At 38.5% G+C, this 24,281-nt stretch overlaps 1 protein-coding gene across 1 annotated transcript in view; it reads right to left on the bottom strand.

The window, feature by feature from the left end:
- LAMA5 (laminin subunit alpha 5) overlaps positions 1-24,281 on the bottom strand; it is a 97,004-nt gene that overhangs the window by 55,719 nt on the left and 17,004 nt on the right. Inside the window, exons 3-12 of the mRNA XM_072414450.1 lie at positions 9,137-9,254; positions 6,950-7,068; positions 5,552-5,722; positions 4,516-4,613; positions 2,237-2,352; positions 1,809-1,927; positions 1,567-1,657; positions 1,345-1,479; positions 623-685; positions 134-274 (exon numbers count right to left, since the gene is read on the bottom strand). Of these exons, the coding sequence (XP_072270551.1) occupies positions 134-274; positions 623-685; positions 1,345-1,479; positions 1,567-1,657; positions 1,809-1,927; positions 2,237-2,352; positions 4,516-4,613; positions 5,552-5,722; positions 6,950-7,068; positions 9,137-9,254 (1,171 nt within the window). The remainder of the gene's footprint in view (positions 1-133; positions 275-622; positions 686-1,344; positions 1,480-1,566; positions 1,658-1,808; positions 1,928-2,236; positions 2,353-4,515; positions 4,614-5,551; positions 5,723-6,949; positions 7,069-9,136; positions 9,255-24,281) is intronic.

Raw genomic sequence — 24,281 nt, 5'->3', positions numbered from 1 at the left:
TAGGGGCCCCAACAATTCCTAGATATGCCCCTGCTGGTTTGTTTGAAATTTTTGACATTACACAGGCAACAAATAGCAGGAGTCAACAAAAGTCAGGAAACGTTATTTTACATAAAGGATATAGGAGACTTACCCTGGCAGTCAGGGCCATAGTAACCGGGAGCACACGAGTGACAACTTTCACCCCGGAAGTTACGTTTGCACACACAAGCTCCTATGATGGGGTCTTTACGGCATGCATTTCCTTCTGTTCCAGCAACGTTACAATCACAGGCTGGGATTGGAGGGGAAATAGTTTCAGTCACTAGTTTTTCTTCTTAGCTTCCTGTCTCATTAATTTCAAAGTATGGCAGATAAGTCTAACTACAAATTGCATCTAAATAAATACATAACAGAGCAATCTGGCCAACAGGAGACTGAAAAAACATCAGCCTGAAGGCAACACCAGAAAAGCAAATTTATGAAATGTCAAGTTATAAAGTTAGGTAATCCAGATATTCTCCAAAAAACATGTTTATTTTAGATTTGTACAATACCCCTAAAATGCTATTGTATAAGTGGAAAAAAAACTGCATAGCTCATGAATTATAGATTTTAACATATTGTTAAAACTTGTTCATACTTATAATTTCTCCAGCTGGCTGCTTCTGTGCACCAGTACCGTCATCTGGCCTCTCAGGAACAGCTAAAACAAAAAAAGGACATTTATGAGTTATGGCATTGCCTTCAGTCAAAAGACTAAGATTACATTGATTGGTATTGCAACTAAATCTATCTATAAACATCACAAGGTGGTTTGATCTGCAGGTTCCATCTGACTGCTGGTGGTCCTCCTTGCAAACAATTTTTCAATGGAGATGCATACTTAGCTTGCTGTACCATGCAGGTTTATTTAAATAGAGAAATGAGTAAGTAAATCACCTTATCCTTATAGTTTTGAGCGATGCTGTCAAAGTATCCTGTCAGAGTACTAACCTGCTGCAATGGCATTGCTCCCTTACTAGCTAGTAGTGAGATGTTGCTAGAAAGTGAATTTCCAGAATACCATGTTAGCAAGAGAGCTATGACTTTAGGGTAAGTACAAGCCCTTGTATCCTATGTTCTTCCCATTTTTGTTCAAGTTTACCCTGGATGATCCACTATACTACCCAAACTGATTGCAACCCAATGTATTGGCAGATAGGCCCATTGCAGAGCATGAATAAGTTGATTATTCTCTGCAAAAAGCATTTCATTTGCATTTTTTTATAGCTGGGGATGCATTATTTTGTTGCACACTTGTCTGCAATCCTAGAGACAGAGAAGCTCAATGTGATTGTGTATTTGTGTAAGATCAAGCCTTACGGTAACACTCAGGAAAATCCATATATCCCTCTGCACAGGAGTCACAGTTCTCGCCCGTGTAGTTGGGTTTACAGTAACATCGCCCAGTCAGGTCTTCACAGGTTCCACTCATGTACTCCGACTCGCAGGCACAGCCTTTAAAGAATATTTGATGTTATCCTATTATTATTCTATACACATGCAGTAACGCTTACAATAAAAAAGGTAGTTAAGTATGATTACGTTGACAGGTATATGGTGAGTCAGTGGGATGATCAGGTGATTTGTAGTAACCCAGAAGACAGCGCTCACAGTTGACACCATCTGTGTTATGCTGCAAGACAGTTTGGTCTACAGTTAGTTATTTAATTCACTTTATTGACATAAATATAAAATAATTTTTTAAAATTCAGAATATTAATTCCTTTTAAAACATGACAGCTAACAAGTTTAAATGGAGTGTCAGCTTCATACAAGCTTCTTACCTGACAATCCACGCAGACTCCTCCACCCGCATATTGTCCCTGGCGGTTCATGCTCGCCCTGCGCTTTTCCACTTCAGGATCATAGTAACAGTCATAGGCATGTCCATTACAATTACATGCTGTGATCAAAAATATAAACATGATTTGATGGCATGTGAAGTGAGATTATAGTATCACAGAATATTAGAAAACAATACAGAGTCGGTCCTAATACATTTATGAGCTATCGTTGAGCAAACCTGGTGTTTGTCAGACTGTAAGCATAAACTATTTAAGTTATCTCACTAGTGTGCAGGAACAATATACTAGCAACACTGAGATTTTGTACCATGCATTACAGGGAATCTGTATCCAGGTAAAACAAACCTACTAAAACTTTAAAACAATGAGTACAAAAAAAAAAAAATTCTTAGAAATTGAAGACATACGTTCACATTCGTTGGAATTATCCATGGTTGCAGGTTTCCACGCTACCTGGTGGAAGCCAGGACAGCAGGTGTCACATGACGATCCGCAAGTGTTGTGCTGGCAGTCACACTGCAGCCTAATAGTAAAGAAAAGAGAAAGCCTATGAGAATCTGGAATGCTTGGACAGATGAGAAATGGGGAATGGTAATGTTTTAGGTGGTTTTTAGCTATACCTGTATAAAAAAACTAATGTGATACAAATCATTTTATCACTATATCCTAATATTTAAAAAATGTTCAGTGCTATGTATTTTTTACAATATATATATATGTACAAAGAGCAGGCATATTTACGTATTACATGTAGTTCCCAGGTTACATAAGAGATAGGGACTGTAGGTTTGTTCTTAAGCTGAATTTGTATGTAAGTTGGGACAGGTATCACTGTGAGCTAATCACAAATAAAGCAAAAAAAAAAAAAAAACTTTAAGGAGCCTACTGGACAGTAACTTCTGAGCAAGCTGTGTTTTCTTATTCAAAAAGAAAAAACTGCAAGGTTTGTATTGGTCAATAAAGAGTTAAATGATGTTACAGATCAGCTCCCTTCATAAAATCACCCACAACCTCAGCTGTGTTTAGCAAAAGACTTTTTCTGCAGGTCATGCAAACCACATCAAGTCTCCATCCTGCACAGCAGCAAGCAGGGAAGTGACAAAAAAACAAAAAGAGTTACTAAAGCAATACGTTACAAGTTCTATCCAGTCAGATAGAAATGTTTACTGCAAAACTAAAATAAAATTATATCCCTACTGTTTATACACTGCTGAGCATAACATCACTGTCCTTTTGGTATATTTCCTTTGGAATACAGAGCTTGCAAAAGATATTCAGATCAATTTCAAGAGAGCCTTTTTCTAAATTTCAACAGCCCTGTCTTCCAAAAAAGTATTTCCCAGAATGATAGTGATGTCATCTTTGCCTAGGCCCCACAAACGAAACATTATATTTAGCATCCAAAGTTATATTTAACACCCGAACAACTCAACCATTATAAAACACAGAAATATTTTTGAGCCTTTTCCATGAGACATTGCAAGAAGAAGGACTTAAATCCAGAGGGACCTATCAGAAGTTAATTTGTTGTCATTAGCTACTACCCTGTAAAAATTTCTCTTTTCAAAATCTTGCCAAAGAAGGTTGCACTGTAAGAGAGCTTTAGAGGTCTCATTGTCATAATGGGAGACAGGAAATCTATCTTTCATTTCAGTCACCTTTACAAATTACGAAGTTAAGGCATTAAGACAAGGCTATAAATTAATAATAACAGCTTAGACAAGTCCTTTGCATTTGCCTGGGGCAGACCTGAGATAATTCTTTTAAGAATGGTGGAGAATGTGACAGGAGAATCCCAGTATATTAATGGTGGGGTCACGGGTTATCCTCTCAGGTAAAGTCTCAGGCTGTGATCAAAAAACATCAGACACTGTTGGATCATGTAGAGATGGCAGCCTGAGGCAATAAGGAGGTGATGACAAGAGGAGCAGGTACATGGATAACCTCTCGTCCATCATCGCAGCCTACGCATCTGACAGCTAGTACAGAGAATAACTCACTTCACAGACAGCTGCTTCCCGCTAATGTAAACTATGGTACAACCTGCAGTCTTGTCTTACTCTTTCAGATACTCTTTGTCTTTCCTGGGCCTTAAAATCTAAAACCTAATAAAATGCGGCCCTTTATTTTCTCATACTGTAGGTATAAAAGCTTTGGAAAGTCCAGTAACCAAGGAGATTCTCCCTTTCAGTTTACCATATCGTAGTAAAGCTAATTCAGAAAATTTTCTTTCAATACTTGTATATATAAGTACTATCGACCTTTACCTAAAGCAGAACTAAAGTTCTACTTAACAATCCATAATAAGGCAGGTCAATAATGCAGAAAGGGATAGGCAATATTCCTTCTGCTGATATCCCGCCTACCTGCATGATTGCCCTGGGTATCTGGCAAAAAGCTGAGCTGCTCAAGCACAACTTTAGTTTGGTTCCCAGGACACCAGGCAATCCCAGCTTCCCCTGCATATGGCGGGAATGAATGAATTCCCACACAGCTGTTATACTGGTCTAGCCATATAAGATGGCCAAAGATCGTTTACAGGAGGAGAAAGACGAAGATGGTGGCGCTGTGAGAGGGAACGGGGATAGTTGACTATATGGGGTTAGCGCTGCTTAACAGCAAATAAATATAAATAACAGTTGCACCTGTTTGGTCGTTCCCTGCTGCTTTTTCCCAGCCAAATTACCTGTATGGGTTGGTGGGATCCTTGGCATTGCATACTTCAGCATGACCATTGCAAACACAACGTCCTCCAATGCTAATATCTTTAATACTGTAGTAATACTGGAAAAAAGGTATGGTTTTAGATTTATACATCTCATAAAGCACAGCACTTTTCAAAGTAAGGCTTTACAGAAGCTATAACATTATTCTTATCAAGTATATATACAAATGTGTAATTATAAGCGTTTATTCGGGTAATCTAAACAGGATGGGGTAGAAACAAGAGGGAAAGTACCTTTAGCTAGCAGCACTAGTTGCACTGTTGATAGCTTTGACAACATCCAGATGGATGGGAGTGTTAAAGGAGGATTATATGTCAGGTAGCATGTATGGAATTACACCACAGTCTACAAATTACTTTTATTAAGTGATAATAGAAGGTTAAGGAGAGTAAAGAACATCCTTGCTTTTATTACACTAGGCATGGCAAGCCTACTTGTAGGAAACGGGTAAGAAGTGAGTATATTAGATGTAATAATGGGTTGCTGTAGGAAAGGGACATGTGATGATTTGTTAACAATTTAAGTTTTGCAGGCTTAGGGAATTACCTGATGGCACACAGAAGAGGGTTTTGGAGAAGAAATGCAGTAAAAGAGAAGGTCTTAAAAGTAAGTTAAAAGTGTTGATCATGGAGAAACGTGAGCAGAAAAAAAGAACTCTAGGTAAGTGTATACCTGGAAACAAAGGAGAAGATGAGAGGAGGAGCCAGACTGTTCAGGTCTTTATGTTAGAAGCAGGATTTTGATCTGTATCCTGTGTAAACAGTAGGAAGCCAGAGCAAAGTGAAAAAAAGAGTATCCAGAAGCAGGGTGGTATAAGCCAAGCAAGAGTGCGCAAAGACTGGAGTAGGGCTAGTTTGGTTAGCAGAAAAAGGACACAGCGCAGAATATTACAGTGAACATGAAATATGATTAGAGCAAGCTTTCCTATTTTACATGGGTTTGTACTACTTTTCAGGTAGGATTTACATTAAAAAACACATTTTCCTCATTACTTACCCTCCGGGTCACAGTGGGGTCTCCCTGTGCTTTCCCCATGAGGTGACCCAGAAGGGTGTTGGTCCGGAGAAAACTTAGGCGGATGTTGGTGGCTGTAGTAAAGTTCCTCAGGAGTGGGGAGTATGAAAAATTCATGGCTCCGGGACGTTTGTTGACCAAAGAAACCACAATCTGAAATCACAAAAACCACTGATGGTAAGACGTCATTTAGTTTCCAAAGAAAGCACTGTTCTTGATGTCCACAGAAAACAATCAAAATATTTTTTTCCACAGAGAAAGAATCAGTGTATTTGACTGATTTACTTAATATTTCTTTCAATTAATTTTTATTTACATTTTAGGGTCAAAAAAAAGCAAGGGGGGGAGACATTAAATCCATCAAGTGACAATATTATGTAAACAAATTAGGATAAGGTCAGCAACATAATGACATCACATATGGAGTTATATACTGTGTAAACAAGTACAATCACATTATTAGGAAACCAGACAAACAAAAAAGTAGGACACACAAATATACTTAAGTACATAATGGCACTGATATCTATGTGAATTTAAGGGATAGGGGAGGGTAAAATGGGAAGAAAAGGGCAATAAAGGCAAAACAGGGAGTGGAGAAAACGAATCCAACTATAGAAATCAGGTTAATAAAATCATATTGTGAGACATGCCCTATCGAAACAGGGTGGCATACAGAACATATATTTTTCAACCCATGGTGACCATTCACAAGAACATTTCTCTAACTTGTCATCTTGTAAAGCAGCAAGTTTTTCCATAAACATAATTTGGGACACTCTCTGTATCACCTCAGGAATGGATAATGAATCAGGATTTACTGAATATTTAATCTGAACTGCAGCCTTCCTTTCAGCCTTGCACATTTGCATATGTTCTTCATCGCAGTTACAATAGAAGGTACAGCTATTCATACAGGGCCTGCCTAATTTTCTGACTGGAGGTTGTCCAGCATCATTTAGCACTTTCCTCCCGAAGCAGACTGTCCCTGGCCCTCCTCTTACATTGGAGTTCTTCTATTCAAGGCAGCATTAAATGTGGATGTTACCTATCGCAATCTGCACCTAGGGGAACAGGGTGTTGTAATGCTTTCTGGAAGCTATGTACAACCCAAATCTCTAGCTTTGGTCTGCCTGCATTGCACAGAAAAGCAAAGAGGCTCGGAGATTACATAATTGGGTCTAAATAAGGTATGCTATCAAAATGAAAAGTTTTTTAAACATTTAAATAACATATTAATTGGTAATGGGGGGGGGGGGGTATTTACAGATTAAATTAAAGAGCAGCATAAGAGATTGTTCCATCATTCATTGTGAGAAATCTGGATTCTTGTTGCTGGTGAACAACTTCTTATATTACAGTACCTTCTTGAACACTTACCTCTCCATTCTCCAGTGGCACAATTCGGGAATACTCTGTTGTACAAATGACATCATCGTCCTTGTTGATACGTTGGAATGTGTGTACACCAAAACGCTCAATGCAGTCTCTTTTGGATGCTGAGAAAGAAAAGATGTAAAGAGGTGACAGGTTACATATTTTTCTATAAATTTTCTGAGCTTTGGGCAACATTACTATCTCTATCTCAACCTTACTATCTCTTACTATCTGGCTAGGACAGCAAAAACACCTGGGGTGTTCCTTAGAGTAGGCTGTCATTACTGACTTTGTCCTAAAAATGCCAGTTTACTGGTTACTCTGACTACCTACCTGGCTTCAATATGCTATTGTCTGTTGACCAAGAACAAGTATTCTGTTCAGGAATGTCAGAAGTTATCTACAAACCCATTCTAAATCACTGATTTAAGGGTTTAACGCCAGCTACCTCTATGTTTAAGCAGAGGATGAAAGGATGTTTTTGTCTGCACCCATTAGACATATCACAGACAGGAGATGTGCATGAATGGCAGTTATTAAGCACAAAGGGATAACATAATTTCTTATCTGGTATTCAGGATACTAACAGCTGGATATACCAGTTACAGGAACAATACTGGTATCCTCATGTGCCAGCCAGGTTACCAGACCCTAAACATTGCAAGATTTAGCCATCTGTAGAAGGAATTTGGTGACAAGGTCTGTGTGCAGACACAGGCCAATGTTGCAGATATAGAGAATTTAATACCAGATAACAGATACATAAGAACATTGGGACATGTATGACAAGGCTGAAATAGTGTTCCAGTGGTGAATAATAATTTTCAATGTGGTACCTTTAGAATTATTATATATATTCAGAGAACTCTGTGCCATGTGTGGTGAGCCTCTCATGCTTTGAAAGGCACCTAGATTAATATGCTTTATGACATTTTCAGTGGTTACTAAAACATTAAAGCGGACTTCTAACAAAATAGATTTTTTTGGCAAGTGAGGAGTTATCTTCACATTGAAAATATGACACAGTGTAAAAACCCACCCATTTTAAGACAAATGGCCATAAAAAATTTGTATAAAAAATAAAACAGTTCTAATGTTTGCCCAATTCTTCCAGAAGGGAACCCTTGCTTAGCTATTTGTAGGCACTAACCTAAAAAAAAGGTTTGAAAACAAGATATAAGCTAAAATTCCCCCATGACAGCTCAGGGGTGGCTAGATTTGGATCGTGGGATTTCGGGTCCTGAAAGTCAAAATTCTTGCCAAGAATGTTGGTTCGGTAAGGAGGTTCACATCTTATTTCAATTAGTGGTCTCTGAATGTGCTTTCTCACAGCTAAATATAACCAAGTATAGGAGCAGAATGAGAAGCGGAGTGAACAGGATGATGAGTGATCAAGAGAAAGTGATAATGGCTTGAATGTAAGTCAGCAAGAGCTGGTTTGTATCTTCTCCCTGACAAGAGAAATATTCTTTCCCCTGAGGGATGTAAGGACACAGCCAAAAAGGCAAACCAGAAAGAAAAAGCGAATGTAGAAAACTCTCAAAGGGGAATCTTGGAGAAGCTAATCAAGTAAAATGATAGAGGTGTTCCACTCAGACTGGAAGGAACTAAGCCAGTTGTACTGCATTGCTCATGTGTGAACATGAAAAACGATCAAAAGATGAGAAGACGGCAGAGTTCAGTGCAGAGTGGGATGTTCACTGCATGGCCTTTGTCAGATTAAGCACACATGGACAACCAGTTCACAGTGATGCTGATGATATACAACATTTTTTTTTCAATATATACATATGAAACAATCAAACAACTGTGCATTTCATATTTTCATATAGTCATTTTCGGGCTCCTGTTATGTATGGTAGCCTTGGTGTATCTTCCTTGTAGGTTCACTTTCCATTAATTGGTGAGAAAACCACAAATTATATATTTTTACTTTTTCTACATGCCTATATAACTAATCATTATTTTTGAGTAAGCTACCTTTTAGACTTTATTATACATACAGAGCTTGTGAAAAATCATATTACATATTCATGACAGATTTTCAATAACTTCTGAACTGATGTTTCTGTGAAGCACAGGTTCCATGTCAAGTTCTGAACAATTCCTTGGTGGACCCTGGTAAGCCACAAAGGTTGAGAGCTGACACTGTGCATCTTAACATAAGGAATAAATGTGATGAAAGCTTACAAGCAAAGTATTGCCAAGGTTGGTAAGTGGCACCAAAATCTGTAGAGCGCTCCAATACCCAGAGGTCTGGCCGCGGTGAATTGGCAAACTTAATCCAGACGTACGCCACATGGAAAACCTGCAAGAAAGTAAAGACTATTTAATTCATATAACATTTCTATCATGTTTTAAAATATGACCACAGATAAGCAGAACTGGTGGTCAGTGATTGAACAAAAACTAGAGTAAAGTGTAAAAAAGACAAAAAAAAAAAAAAAAACAGCCACTCTGAAACCATTTCTTAGTGTTTTACCTGCACAAAGCTGACAGTAGATAAATGTAATCAGCAGCTATTGGCATGTGAGGCCAAAATGATACTAAGTTAAGAATGCAACTCTTATGAACAACTACAAAGACCACAGGTATCGTGCTTCTGGCTCTGGTGAGTAGCCATGTGAGTAGACCCATGTCTTATGGGCGATCCCAACGTTGAAAATTTGCTGGATCAGGATCACTAAGAGGCTTTCTGCTAGTCTCCATTACAATTGCTGGCTACATTACTATATGTGTTATTTACTTAAAACATTAAGGTGATGTGGTAATGCTAACCCAGCAGATTCATGTCAGTTTCCGTGACAGCTCCGCTTTAATAAAGACAACAAACGTAGATCAGTATACTGATCCCTACATTGCACAAGCTCCTGTGTATAGATTATTGTGAGAATTGTTGTAATAGAGTTTCCAACGGTGAAACAAAGAAATTTTATTGCTTACATTTTGGAAGTGAAAGGAAAGAGATGGAAAAATCTAATGAAAAAAAAAAAATCAAAGGAAAACAAAACAATTGCAGATTATGACTGAAAAGGCCTGGAACACATCTGTTCTCTCCAGTTCCTGATATATCTATTGGCATTTGTTTTCTGTAGTCTAATAATACACTTCATAATGACTATTTTATGGTAAACAAGGAACTGTGTGTGCCTGCAGTGACAAGTACGAAGCACTTTATCTCTACAGTAAGTAATGTGACACGACTCAGCTTTGTACAATCCCTTCTAATGCACTGTCCGTGCTTCCTCACAGCGGTTTGGTAATTAAATCCATTACTGCAGAGTACTTCTTATCCTGTAAACAGCGAGCCAAATTTCCACTATCCCATCTAATAATTTGCCATAGATACAAAGCAGGAGGGGTCAGTCACCTCTGCTGACTACATGTGGTGTGGCTACATGAGGTACACGGCCATCTGGATTTAGCATACAGCACCACGGATAAAGTATAAACCCGCTTTAGCATTTAAAAAAATATATTTCCTAAAATTCCAAAAAAAGATTCCCATGGGTATATTTTGTCATAATGATTCAGATAACGAGTTTGTCATGTGAAAGTACAGCATTTGTTGGGTTGAAAGTGTAAAAACCTGAAAGGAGATTGGGAATGCTGTTATTTCTGCAGCAAAATATACATCTGGAAGGACATCAGGGATGAGGTTTTATTTTTGTAGCAAACTCTGCACCTGAATGGACAACGGGAATGCCGCTTTTCATATAGTATGGGGTATACAGTGAAAACAAAGACTAAGAGAACCAGACCAGGTTGAAGGGGAAGCCAGGAATGTCTCACTTGGGGCACCAAAGTGGCTGGGTGTAAACTCCATGACTTTCATCAAGTTTCTGGCTTAGCAACCTAGTAAATCATTTACCTACATGATTCTTCCAGATCAGCGACTCACTACTTGCATTTTAATAATGTGAACACAAGTACACAGGTTAGCCATTGTTTTAGTTTAGATCTGTGAGTGATGCGTCGTTGAAAGGTATTGCACATTTTGATAAAGGGTATTGCACATAAAAACACTACTTATGGATGACAGATTCAAAACATGTCCAAAATGGTCTTGTGAACTGGTATGCAGGAGTTATTACCTACCAAATGTAGTTCATGAAAGGATGACAGGTAAACAACAGGGCCATGGAATCCCAAAGCTCTTGATACTTGTCCATCTAGCCCATCTGGTGCAATCACACAAAGGGGCTGCTATAGGACTAACAACTGAAAACTGTAATGTGGGCCATGTCTGGTATTGAAATACACAGTGCCGAGCAGTTTGCTGTGTATGGGGATACACAGATGTAGACCAGTGACATTGTCCATACTCTTCTGTGACCAATGATGAAATTGCCTACAAAGTGCACATGCGTTGTTAGATGGGAAGAAAACAGGCCGATAAAGGCAGTGTGACAAAGTATTTTCTGCCAGACATCTTGGGCCAGATAAGACAGAACTCCTTCAGAGGTCTTACCCTAATGGGTCAAAATCCATGCCTTGGACAGTCAGAGCTGTTTTGGCACAAGGGAGTCCTATAGAATATAAGGCAGGTGCTTTTAATGTTCCGACTGATCAGTGTATATGGCCTTTAAAGATATAAGCATTGGATAGCAGAGTTCTTTCCTAATTTCCCCATAAAATCTAAGATAGCTATAGCCCAATCAGACGTCAGTTTTAGGGATATTTTTGCGCACAGAAACCTAAATAAAGATTTGGATTGCTCCAGTTGCTATAACCCTCCCCAGCTTCCTACAAAAAGTGTGCAGATAGCCAGTGAGGACACAGGGGAGTTCATAGCGGGGAGCATGGAACTGGAGGAAAAAAGTCAGCTCTATTTATGGAAAGTTGCTGGAGAGTCTCTATACAGAAATCCATGTTATGTTTGTATGTAGGAGGCCATAAAAGGAAAGCGCAGCCAGACAAGGAGAATTCAGGACCATCCTGTGTAAATCTACTGCTAGGATTAGCTCTCTGGAGCTTTAAAGGTCAAACATGAAAACCGTGTCTTTAAACTCACTCAGGATAAATGCTTTGTGTCTGACTGCCATTCACCTACTGCACCTGTTTGACATGTCTCTGAATCTGATCCTGGGAAAGCGCACAGCGCAGAATCACAAAAGAGGTGGCAGCTCCACTTACGATAAGAAGCTGACCAAATCTTGTTGCAATGGAGAACCTAACATTAAAAGGTAAACTAAGAGAACTCACACTTATGTATTTACATGTTCTGAATAAGCAGTAAAAAAAGTTCACAACCACCCCAAACCTACCTTTTGAACTAATGTCTAATAAATTCATTCCTAAAGTCACAAAGACTATTTTGAGGCTATTTGAGGATTTTGGGGAAAAAAGTAATCTGTACTGCAAGCAGCTAGAGAGTTTTGGGACGAAATATGCAGAGTTTTATATCCATATTCTAGGCACAACTGCACTTTAAAGTGGCCTTCATAACTTTGGCACAGTGTAAGCTTTTTCCAGATAGCACAAGAAGTATAAGGATTTAAAGTTTGAAAATATTTAAGTCTAGCAAAAGACAGCCTCCAAGCTTCCAATAAGGATGGTCTGGGTCAGGTGGGCCGTATTTCCCTAAAAGTGATACCGATCTTACTCACTTTTCCTCCTCTGGAGTTTCAGCCACTCTTGCCAATGGTTGAAGGATGTACATATTGTTCAGCCTTGCAGACCACTAATAATATATTTATAACTACATATACTACAGGATTTAGAAAAATACATCTTGGGACTGCAGTAGTTGGTAAAAGAATTAAATTTAGAAACAATTTTAAAAAATGATTTTAGGTGGAAAAAAAGGAGTGCATTATTATAGCAACCTTTATTTCATATCATTTCTACCAATCATTAATCTTTTTGGCAGCTGGCCCCAGGCTGGAATGTGAACTCTGATACAGAACTTGGATTTTTTCATGCTCACCTAGAGGAAAGCGTGCTGAATGATAGAGGAGGGACTGCGTATTTTGAAATTGAAAATGTTCATACCTGTGTTTTGTATTGGTGGATTGGACAGGACTGTGCAACTGGGACCCTAAGGTGCCTCCACCTGGGCCATATATTGGTAAAGGAGGGACTGTACTTCTAAAACCAAGGTGTCTATACATACATCAGTAAATAAACTAATACCGGTAGGCATCTGGGGACTATTTGCAGCTGGAGTCTTAAGGTTCTCGCACATGGATCGAGTTATGACAAAGATCTTAATGTGTAGTTGGCATGAAATCTTAAGGTGCATGTACCTGAGCTGAGAATTGTCAGAGAAGAGGCTGTACTAAGGGACCCCTAAGGTGATTGCACATGGGCTAAATATGGGTAGAGTTGCATTGTACATCTAGGGCAGAGTATTGGTAAGGGTAGGACTGTGCAGTTGGAGCCCTTTCATGGGAAAACATGAGCTAAATATTAGTAGAGGAGAGACAGCAGATGCAGCCATAAGGTGCCTTACTTGGGTTACTGGTTTAGGTTCCGACTGCACTGTGTAGTTAGAGCTATCCAGGCAAAGTAATTGTAGAAGAGGAATAATTAATGTCTTCACTGCAGATAACTGGCCAATGTGGGGATAACAGCAGATTTTGAAGTTATAAACATGCCCAAATTATTTATTATGGTTTTAGAGTAAGGAGCGGTCTGAAGAAGGCTGGTAAAGTGTATCTCAAGTCCCACACTGTTATACAAATAATGAATGCTTAGCTCATGAATTTCCCATACTAAACCAAAAACACAGACAGGATTCCACCCACGAAGTACAGTGGTACCCGAATCCTCCAAGGTTTGCATATATAACACATTAGGTCACTGCAAAGAGAAATACAAAGTGCTCAAGAGATGTTGATGGAAAAAATTACAATAGTACAAGCTTCCTGCAATTCACTTTCACCCCCGCCAATGTGGCCTTTCTACCAACAAAAAGCCTATGAAGCTTAGTTACCTAAGTGAGAGTTATGACTTTGTATTGAACTGTCACTGGATTCTCACTTTTCGTGTTAGCATATTAAGGGCTTTTCTCAGGAGGATAAAAATAGCATAGTTAATCGTTTCAGTTTTCACTTTTCTCCGTGTGAATCATAACAATCACATTGGAACAAAAATAGTTACTTCTGCCAACAAAATAACAGAGCATGGCTGTCCTTTTTTGAAGCACAGGTTAAAATGGGGGCTCACAACCAAATTCTACATTATACTTTCATGAAAATTTAAAACAAAGGCCAGGATATGAAGACAGAGTCTCTGCTTAGTAAAGAACTAAACTTATAAACTGGAAAAGTAGCTGTTTGGAAGCTTTCCAAGTGGTGACAGGTTCATTCTGAAGCTAAATAAATACAGATAAAATATCAAGGACTGAGTTATTATTAGTATTTATGTTATTGCGGTTACATAAAAAGACAATGTTGAACTGCAGCCACCATGCAAATTTCAGCTTTTTTCAACTTACTGCCTACGAACTGCAGGTACTGGATGTTCCCTGTAGGCTGCATTGTGCTTTTCCATTGTATATGAATCCTGTGACCAGAAGGAAAGCTATATAACGTTATATTTCTCTCTAATCAATGCTGTGCCCACTTGAGGCAGTTAGCTGTGCCAGGCTTCTATTCCCCCTCCTGCTTGTCTTTGTCTCTGCCATGTTCCCATACCCCCTCCTTTCCCTCCTCCCCAGCAGTGCCCTTTCTCCCTCTGTTTTCCACTTGTTGGTGCCTCTGGTTCTCAGTCTGACACTGCCTCACTGTTCTGTCCACCATCCTGGACATCACACCCCACTGCTTGTCTGTGTTTTAATGTCAGCAGGAAAAAGTGGAAAGTGTCATAGCAGAACATGATAAATGCTTAGATTATTCAGGCATGTGTCAGGACATGTGCTCCGACTTTTTTAGGATGCAGGAAATAATGAAAGTGGCAGTATGTAGGCAAGGTAGTGGAGGCATGAACAAGTCGACCCACAGGAGGTAAAAACCTTTAAAGTGGATGAGACAAGGCAAGAAAGGAGAATATAAAAGAACAGAGAGTGAGAAGAGAGGAAGAAAGAAGAGAGAAAGGAAAAGATAAAGTTACACAAAACTTGTAAAATTGAATCAAAGCGGGAAAGGAGAAAGTAGAAAAAGAGTGCGAAGGGAGAGAGGTATAAAGGTAGAAAAAAATGCTTATGCTGGAAAACAATGGAGAGAGATGAAAGGCCTAGTAGACATAGGCCAGTTTTGACTTCCAGTCTAAACACTATTGAGAAAATATGATGAGATCTAGGTGACTTTACCAGCCAATTATTCCTGAGACAGATTTTCAATTTTTGGTGTTTGATAGGATGTTGAGTGATCGGATATATTGGTAAATATTGATCAAATGTGCCCAAAAGATTGAGCACCCCATATGTCCTGGGGTTGGCCACAACCAACAACCAAAATATTGTACACACGTTCTGTGTTTTTGGACTTCCAAGTGGTTGCTGTTCTGAAAAATATTCAGACCTACTGATCGGATATGCTTACTTGAGAGATTGGATAGAGGAAGAGACAGAGGAAGAGATTGAAAATGAATAGTTAGGCAAGGGAAGACCAACAGGAGAAAGAAGATCTACGGGAGGAAGAATATGTAAAATGTAAAAAAGGAGAGCAAGAGTGGAAAAGAAAGAGGCGGAGTGAGATAGAGTGAGCATGTGTGGTGTGGGAGAAAAAAAAGAAAAGGGAAGAGGGAAATAAAGAGATAGAAAGGAGAAAAGAAATAGGGAAACACACTTTTCATAGCGTATAGAGTATTATAATGCATTACAATGCATTTTACATGTTACTTTGCATTCCATTGTTTTCGATGAGTCTAGTTCACATATATATGTTGCAGCGCATGATGAAAAAAAAGTTTATGTATGTTTTCATATGTCGAGATCCATAGAAGCCAGCTGAAGCACATTAAAACATATGTTACATGGGTTTCAAGGTATTGCAAATACATAGTTACTGAGACCCACTTTGGGAAGGCCACATCCCTTTGACTAAACTATATACAGAAAAAGACAGATTCTTCTCACACCTACCTAGATATTAAGTACATCATTTGAAAAAATAAGAATTTGAATAAGAAAGAATGTAAATGGATGAAAAAAAAAAAAGAAGTGCATAGATGTGAAGCCAACCGACCCGATAAGAGTAACGAGATTGCATTGTAATAAATAGGGCAGTATAACGCTGATATATAGTTGCTGCAAAGCTTATCTTATTGCTATATTTTATAGTACTTGTGTGGTCCTTTAAATCTGTCCACTTTGTTTATCCATTTGAAATTTAATACTAAACTTTGCAATCTTGAAATCAGTATTTATGACTTTAATGTTGAGAGGAAAGCGTATAGAGGGAAAATTAATGTTATTTTTATTAGGACTGGGCTGTGTTCCATTTAATCATCTCATTTTACTTTATAATCTCAATGTACCCCTTGCAGAGAGAGTGACCATTCTCAGGATCCAGCTGTCACAACCAGAGGACCTGGAAGAGACAGCAAGTTCTTCTGTAAATATATATTGGAATTACACTATATGCAGGAGTTTTTATGCACAACAAGTATTTCATAGATGGGGCTAGTGGTGAAATAGAGTTAACAGGCATGGCAAAAAATGTAGATCAAAGCACCACCATGCAGCATATAGGAGTATTTTTAAAGGAAACTGTGTGAACATGTCATCCTGAAGACAATGGATTTTCTAGCCTCCATGCATTTGCTGTGTTAAAACTTGCAGCAACAGTGTGATGTTTTGGGAAGAATAAGACACAGAACACCTATTACATTAGAGAAACATTGCACAATGTGGTTGTTTGGATTAAATTGAATAGTTCTGACTGGACGTTCCCAGCCCATCGCTATTGTGCCCACAAGACAGACCACGGTCAGCCTCAGCTCTCTGCTCTAGTTGACTCATGAGATGTTTGTAGGTAAATTTTTAATTAGCTGGCTTTTGTCTAATATTTATAGGTAGCTTAACTGTTTTGTGCAGCAAAAGCCCTCTGCACTTTGCACTATGATAGGTGTACGATGTGGCTTTTCAATTTCCTGTATACATGTGATACTGTCATTGTCACATTTACCTGCACCCTCCATCTCCTCATTGCCCAAGATAGGCCGCTGCCAGCATTACAGCAAGGCTGAAACAAAATGTTTTGCTCTTTGCTCTGTTATGCAGAAACCAATTCCATATTTAATGAAATATGAGTCTTGTGTGGTATCACCTTTCCAAATAATCAAGTCAACATCAACTTTGTATTTTATGAACTGTATACAATCATTTACTGGTATGATTTTATGTCATAGAAACTTTATAGTAATTGCCTGCTGCAAAAAAGGCAGGGGGTGAAAATTAGGGGTTAAGTTCAGGGGCAACGAATGGCATGGGCACTCAGCGATTGTCTGCGGTAGCCTGGGCAGCGCTGATCACCATGGTGACCTTTGGGGAGAGGCTTAGCTGGGTTGGAGAAGGGGGGTGGGTAGGCTCGCCAAGGCATTCGGAAGAGAGGTGGGAGAGACAATACCTTAGATATGCCAGCCTCTATTCACAGATACTGAAGCTCAGCATTCAGGAACACAGCGAACTCCAAGGCAGGGCCTCATGCATAATGTGTTATTATATTGAAGCAAACAACAACACACAAACATGCTGAATTATAAAGAATATCATTCAGCAACTCATGTGAAAGTTGCTTCTATTCTATCATATGATTACTTGCAACAAAGTCACTACAAAACATCGCAATGCACTTTAAAACTATGTGATAATTCTAGTTGTTTAATAAAATGCCAAATGATTAAAATACAAAGTCCAATCAAGCTGATATTTCGGTTCTAAAAAGAAGCACCTTCTAGCTGTTACTACACCACCCCAAATACTTTAATGACAAGATTTCTAGCTCCACCTGCCTGCCAGAACTTACTTTTTGGAAGATGCTTCAGTTTGAGATTTCATGCTTCAGTTTCCAGCAGAAAAAATGACTAATCTGATATGGAGTGACTGTGGCTGCCAGGACCCAACCATTATGAATGTATTAGCTCTGGGTAGATTGGAAGATTGCATTCTTTTAGATCGCTGCCTATGTGAGGGTCTGCTGACAGGCTGCCCCTTTTCCTCTTCATAACCTTAAAAACCAATACCAACTGGGTGTTTTAACTATTAACACCTGTTCTCGGTTACATCCCTTCTTCCATTCGAGTTAATAACCACCTGGAATATGTACCTTGGTAATCAGAAGAAATGTAGTTTAGGAAGGCATATCTGGGCTGCTTTCATTAGGTAGCAACATTAAAGTCACAGCTCTCTTGAAAAATCTAACTTCTGTTTTTTTAAGGCAGTCAGCATCTACTTCAATCTATTTAGGTTATTTCAATTATTCCTCTTTACAACAGTGAAGGTTGTGCATTCATATTCCCAGAGGTGTAATTCAGAGATCCCGTGATGAAGCCTCTTGTGGGCGAAACGTGTCTGGAATAAGATACAGTATACCACCCTTCCTCAATCTACGCCTCCAAGTGGGATTTTTTTGTGAACAATCTTTCTAGTCAGTGTTATATAGACATAGTTAATATATATATATATATATATATATATATATATATATATAAACTCTGCTTTATGCTTTTAATGATTTGTTTGAACTCAATAAAGTGTTAACTGTTTCTATACAATTCTAGGTGCCCTAAAAAGAGCCTTCTTTCTTGATTTTTGATTAACATATGTTTTTACCTAATATCTATGCTAAATCTATTATAGCTCATCGCGGGCAAATATTAACTGCCATCTTGATCCTTTGCCAGCACTGTTTCTGCGGGCAAGAGGTCACTAATTCAATGCTGCGTGTTTGCACCAGGGTGACACCCTACAGCCCCCTTTCATTGGCGTTCCTGCTTTAGACTTGAAGATCCCCATCACTGGGCAGCCAATGAGAAGTGCTCAGAAACAGTGATGTGGGTACCTGAAGCAAAACCCCTCCACGGGATGCACAGGACGGCAACTTTGGGTAAGAGGTAGGGACAAGAATCAGGCAAGTTCCTGCATTTTGCTATCAAAGTCAACTGAAAATGGGTTCTTCAAACACACTTCTAAAACTTCTGTCAACATACCTGGAGAAGTAGTGGGCCGCTCTGACTAAGTGACCCAATACCTAGAGGTTATACATACCTTCCCAACTGACTAGTGCAGTAGTCAGGTGCACACCCTGTCTACAGAATTCCTGGATTGTGCTTTTCTTTTTTGTCCGGTGTAAAGGCAATAAATGCTAAGTTCATTTAAAAAAAACATAAAAAGGTCATACTTGTAAATAAAGATGGCTCCTGGTGGAGCTACACTACAGGCCAAGTTTAGGAATGCACAGTTTTGCAATGACCTTCTTTATCAAGTTATTTCAGAGGAAATCACAATTTTCCTTTAGTTAATTAAGGAGTTCTGTAAAGTGTATGAGGAATGTGAAATCCTTGTTCAACATTTACACACACACAACCCCCATGCTCCCCCCACACACCTTCCAGGAGTTGGTATAAAAGGATTCTTTACATCAGTGAGTTCTCTTCCCTACCCCCTTCCAATTGTTTGACTTGACTGGAGAGGCACATTGAAAAATGTTTGCAAAGCTGAAAAGGGAGCTTTGTTAACCATTCTGCTACTGGAGTCATCCACTGCCCATTGAAATAATAGAAAACAAGTTAGTGCAGCAATATTATTATCCAAGGTCTACATGTACCCATAACATGAACTCTAAGAACATGAATTTCGAAAGGTACACGATTAACAGTGCCCACAGACATGAAGATCACTTGTAGGAAGCTCTCCATTCAGCTGATACATAAAATATAATTTGGCAAGTTAAATATACCAATAAAACTTTTCCAAAATAAGTGCATAATTTCCTAATGTGCTTGCCAGCGCTGACTGTTATTAGTTAGCATTATTCCCAGCTATCTCTATAGACTATGGATTACCTCCACCTATGTTAAGGCGAAGAAAGGGAAGATCTGTAGTCCTGCCTAAGGATGACAAAGCTGTTCCTTCAAAGATAAAGAACAACAGGTGAGAATTATTACTGTAGCATAAGAAGTGTTCATAATACATTATTAAAAGGAAAAAAAGAGCTCAAAAAGGGAAAACTAATACAATCACCACAGGACTGGTAAGTTGCATTATATTTGATATCCATTTTTGGGTTTACATACATTTCAATGTGAGACCATCAGCCAACAATTCCCAAAAAGCAAACTGATCACATGCAGTGATCAAATCGCATTAAAAATATGGTACCATTGGGTTAGAATAGAAACTAGAGGGTTAGGGCCATGACAAATTAGCTTTTTAGTAGCAACAATTAATCACTGATACAATACCTAATGCCATCATTAACAGTCATTCAGACCTAATGACATGAATGCTTCTGTCATGATGTTTTGCTAAGAATAAATGTATCACAGCTAAAGTTTCATGCTACATCGTGTTTGCATTTGCTGCTACAAATTGCTCTCCTTTATTGATGTATAGCAGAGCTATAAAGGGGAACGCAGTGTAATTGTTATGCCAAATGGGTGATTTATTAGAAAATACCTACGATTTCCTTACCAAGAAAAAAAGAGGAATGCTGCAGATAAATAACTACTATGGCATTATGCAAAGTCTACCTAAATATTTCTGGTGGATGGTGAAATCAATAGGAAAATGCCTATCAATGACCTTTTCAGTTTCATATATCACTGCAGCAAGTAATTTTATAGATGCAATGTCCACAAACTTTGCCCTCACTGTTGACATTTTTTCCTGGACAGGAGTCATCTGTAATCTTGATTGTCCAACCTAAGATGGCCTAACGCTTGGGAACAAGGCATACCAATATTTACCCGAAAGTTTTTTTTTGTCCACTCAAGATTTCAAAGACACAAGCCTTCACTGTTTTTTGTCAAAAGAATATAAAATACTAGATCTGTAAACCACATATTTGCCTGAAATATAACTTTAATCCAAGAGCACCTAGGCCAATGTGAAGAAGAACCAACAAAGTTTAGTTCACGTTCACGTTCGTTCACATGGCGTGCCAAAGCATGTAGAGGCGACACAGTGTCTTCACCATATCAAAAGCACGCTAAATTATACATACTAAGACATGCCTGACTTCACACAACCAATACAAATAAAACACAAGCTAAAAATCATATAAATACCTCCCCAATTTTTTTCCAGCCACAGCAACACAAACACAGCCCAGACACAACCAAAGGAGGCGTTCTTGAGGGTTATTAAGTATAGAATGCTCTGTCCAAGTGCCAAGCCTGCAGAGAATAATGACACTTTTCACACCCTGCCAGGTATTATTCTCACAATAAGTCTGAGAAAGGAAATGTGATCATGGAAAGGAGTTTAAAGAGTTTACAAATAGCTTCTCTTAATTATCTATGAAAGCGTTACAGCAAATTGTTAAGGTCGCAGTCCATTATAGCAAAAACATGTTGTATGCTCAAAAGTGTGTAGTAAAAGCCTAAGGTATTTAGTATACTATGACCTTTTCCTATGTTATATTCTTTCTTTATATTTTATTCTATGTTCCCATTCAGACTAAGATCAAGAAATAAACTATAGCAAATTATTGTTTAAAAAAAAATAATTGTTGTATTGCTGCAACTGCAAAATATCCACCGGAAGAAAAAAATTACTGACAGCATCACTGCATATCATAACTCCATGCAATTATCACCCAATGATTACAATCATTTTTCCAATCATGAACCTTCAAAATGAAATAATTTGGATTTTAGCTATACTAACAGTCGATCTGTCAATGTACAGGCAATATACTTTTCCTGGCTGTCAGCAGCAATGTACAATAAACCGTGATGTCCGGTCATTGCTTAAGAGTACAAGGTGCCTCAGATTAAAATTTTTTGGCATATTTCACGTCCTTCTGGAACCATAGCTTACATTTCCTGTTTAGAGTCCAAACCCCGTTGGGATCAGGCAACGGATTTCCTCCTGTCAAAAAAATTCCCAACACATCAAGCCTACCATTCTGTCACAGACGCTGCTGTGCCGGCCCTCGTCTGACTGTATGACAATTGAGGCACTGACGTGTAAATGAGGCCTTTTTATTGTCACCAGTGATGTGATTGATGCCGTCATTACCAGCAACTGAGGGATATTGAAGAAAAAAGTTTTTGAAGTCATACATCATATATAATGCAGCCAGAATTATAAAAAGCTGTGTGAAAATTTTAATTTTCAATACGTTAAAGTAGCCAATTTTCTGATTGGGGTATAGGAGATTAGGCACAACATTGTTTTTAAGTTTGTTTTTGAAGAGTGAGTGACCTGTTGTTTTGAGACAGGTAGTTGGGGTAGAAATCGACTCCTGCAGAGAAACCCAAAATAAATGCTTAAGCATTCCTATTCTATTCATAACAAGATAAACTTTTAGCTTAACATATGTCCCTTCAGAAAGCCTTGTGCCATAAGGTTATAACATACAATTGTCAAGGGTATTGCTATACATTCCAATACAGCATTACTCCAGAAGCAGCTCAGGCTTGTCTGTCAGAGAGCAGCATGCACAAATGAACTTGGGTTTAGGAACTTTCTTTTACATGCCAAAAACAGTGCAAAGGCATCATTGTTCATGCTCAAAGACAGCAATATGGGGAAATGATTTTAAGGCAGCTGACTCAGAAAAACCAAAGTTAACACACAATATAGAAGTTCATTTTTAACTTTGTACACTTCGTTTCAGTATGCCCGATTGTGAATAATTTAGGACTGGAATACAGCATGAGCTGTGACATCAATATGCCTGCTATGCCAAGGAATTCTTCACAGTTTACTACATACCTTAGAATTATGGCCTGTTCAAGCTAAAGTCTTAGCTTGTAACATGTAAATCATCTCAGTTAAGCTTCATTTTATGGTTTATGTCACAAGCCAGCAGATATTTATTACTTAGTTGGTTGTTTAGGGGAAAATGCCAAAGAAAAACGTGTGCAATATATATGAGCTAGCAGATTCTTCTTAAAACATTTCCCTGCTCGACTTCCCAGAACCCTTAATGGTTATGATGTTCTTTAGTTTTTGGGGTTTCAGTTTCAAACCTCTGACATTAAAGTCTAGTAAACATGAACAGATCTGCAGCAACCCAACTGCTATGATCAATACTCTAAAAACAAAACACATAAGCATTATTCCGCAATTCTAATCGTAGAGTGGGAATGAGGGAGAACAAAAGGGTAGATGTAAATCCTATTGCTTGATCATTCATACATGTCACGATTAGTATATATTCAGTCAAAATTTACTAATATTTCTGATCTGTCCACATCTGATAGACCAAGCAAACAGTTTGCCCATGATTGGTTTAATTGACATTAGCATTGATCATTTTATCAGATTGGAAATCAGATCAGAACTGAAACATAGTCTGTGTGTTTGAGGCCTAGACAGACAAAAGCTATCTATTCAAAAACAGGAGGAGATGAATTATATTAAGCAAATCTCTGAAGCCTACAGAGTTTTAAATCCTGCAAATACAGAAAAATACCCAATTTACCTGTCACTGAGCTTTAGATCAGACAAAGCAATCAGGGTCACATTTAGGAAAAGTTTATGGGGAGTAAATAGCACATTGGACTGTCATTGACAATTACCTAATGGAAATCACAAATAATCTCATACAAAAAAAACAATGTTGGGTTTAGGCCCATGACATTTTTGCTGAGGCTTAAACTAGAAACCTGCAAGAGATATAACAGACAACACAAAGTGTCATTGCATACAGTATTACACAGCAAGGCTTGTCTAGTCCTGTAACCAATGTCTGATGAAGGAAATTTCAAGAGCCTGGGTGATAAAAGAGTCAGAGAAGAGTGTCAGAATGTTCTCCCAGGATCCCTCTGTTCTTCTGCCAGACTGAGCTGGCAAGATGTGTTTTGCACTTTGCAATGCCAGTTAGAAGCCAGTCACATTTTTCAATGACCTTCCTAGTACCCACCATGGAGTGTTTGGCCACTGACAGATGACTGTGTAATGGTGAAGCTGCTAATAATGAACAAGAAGAGAAAGAAGCTGGAGACAGATCTGAAGACTTGTCTGTAGTCATTGCTATTCTCTAATTCTCTATGCCACTGTTTTTTGTCCAGTTATCATTCTGTCAAATTTTTATGATTATGCCAACTTTAAAACAAAAAGTGAAATATATAAGCTTTGAGGTGCATGCAGGGACTTGTACCAACAAAGGCTTGGTTGTCCCATGCCAGCTACAAGTTTGGAGTAGTTCTGAATGGCGAGGAGGCAAAAAAAGAACTCAAAAAGTAATGCCAACTCCTGCCGGAAGCTGCAGGCCAC

This window comes from Pyxicephalus adspersus, chromosome 6, assembly GCF_032062135.1.
Source record: "Pyxicephalus adspersus chromosome 6, UCB_Pads_2.0, whole genome shotgun sequence".
Classification (NCBI taxonomy): Eukaryota; Metazoa; Chordata; class Amphibia; order Anura; family Pyxicephalidae; genus Pyxicephalus; species Pyxicephalus adspersus.
The sequence above is the reverse complement of the archived record's forward strand: the minus strand, read 5'-3'. Positions and strand labels throughout refer to the sequence as shown.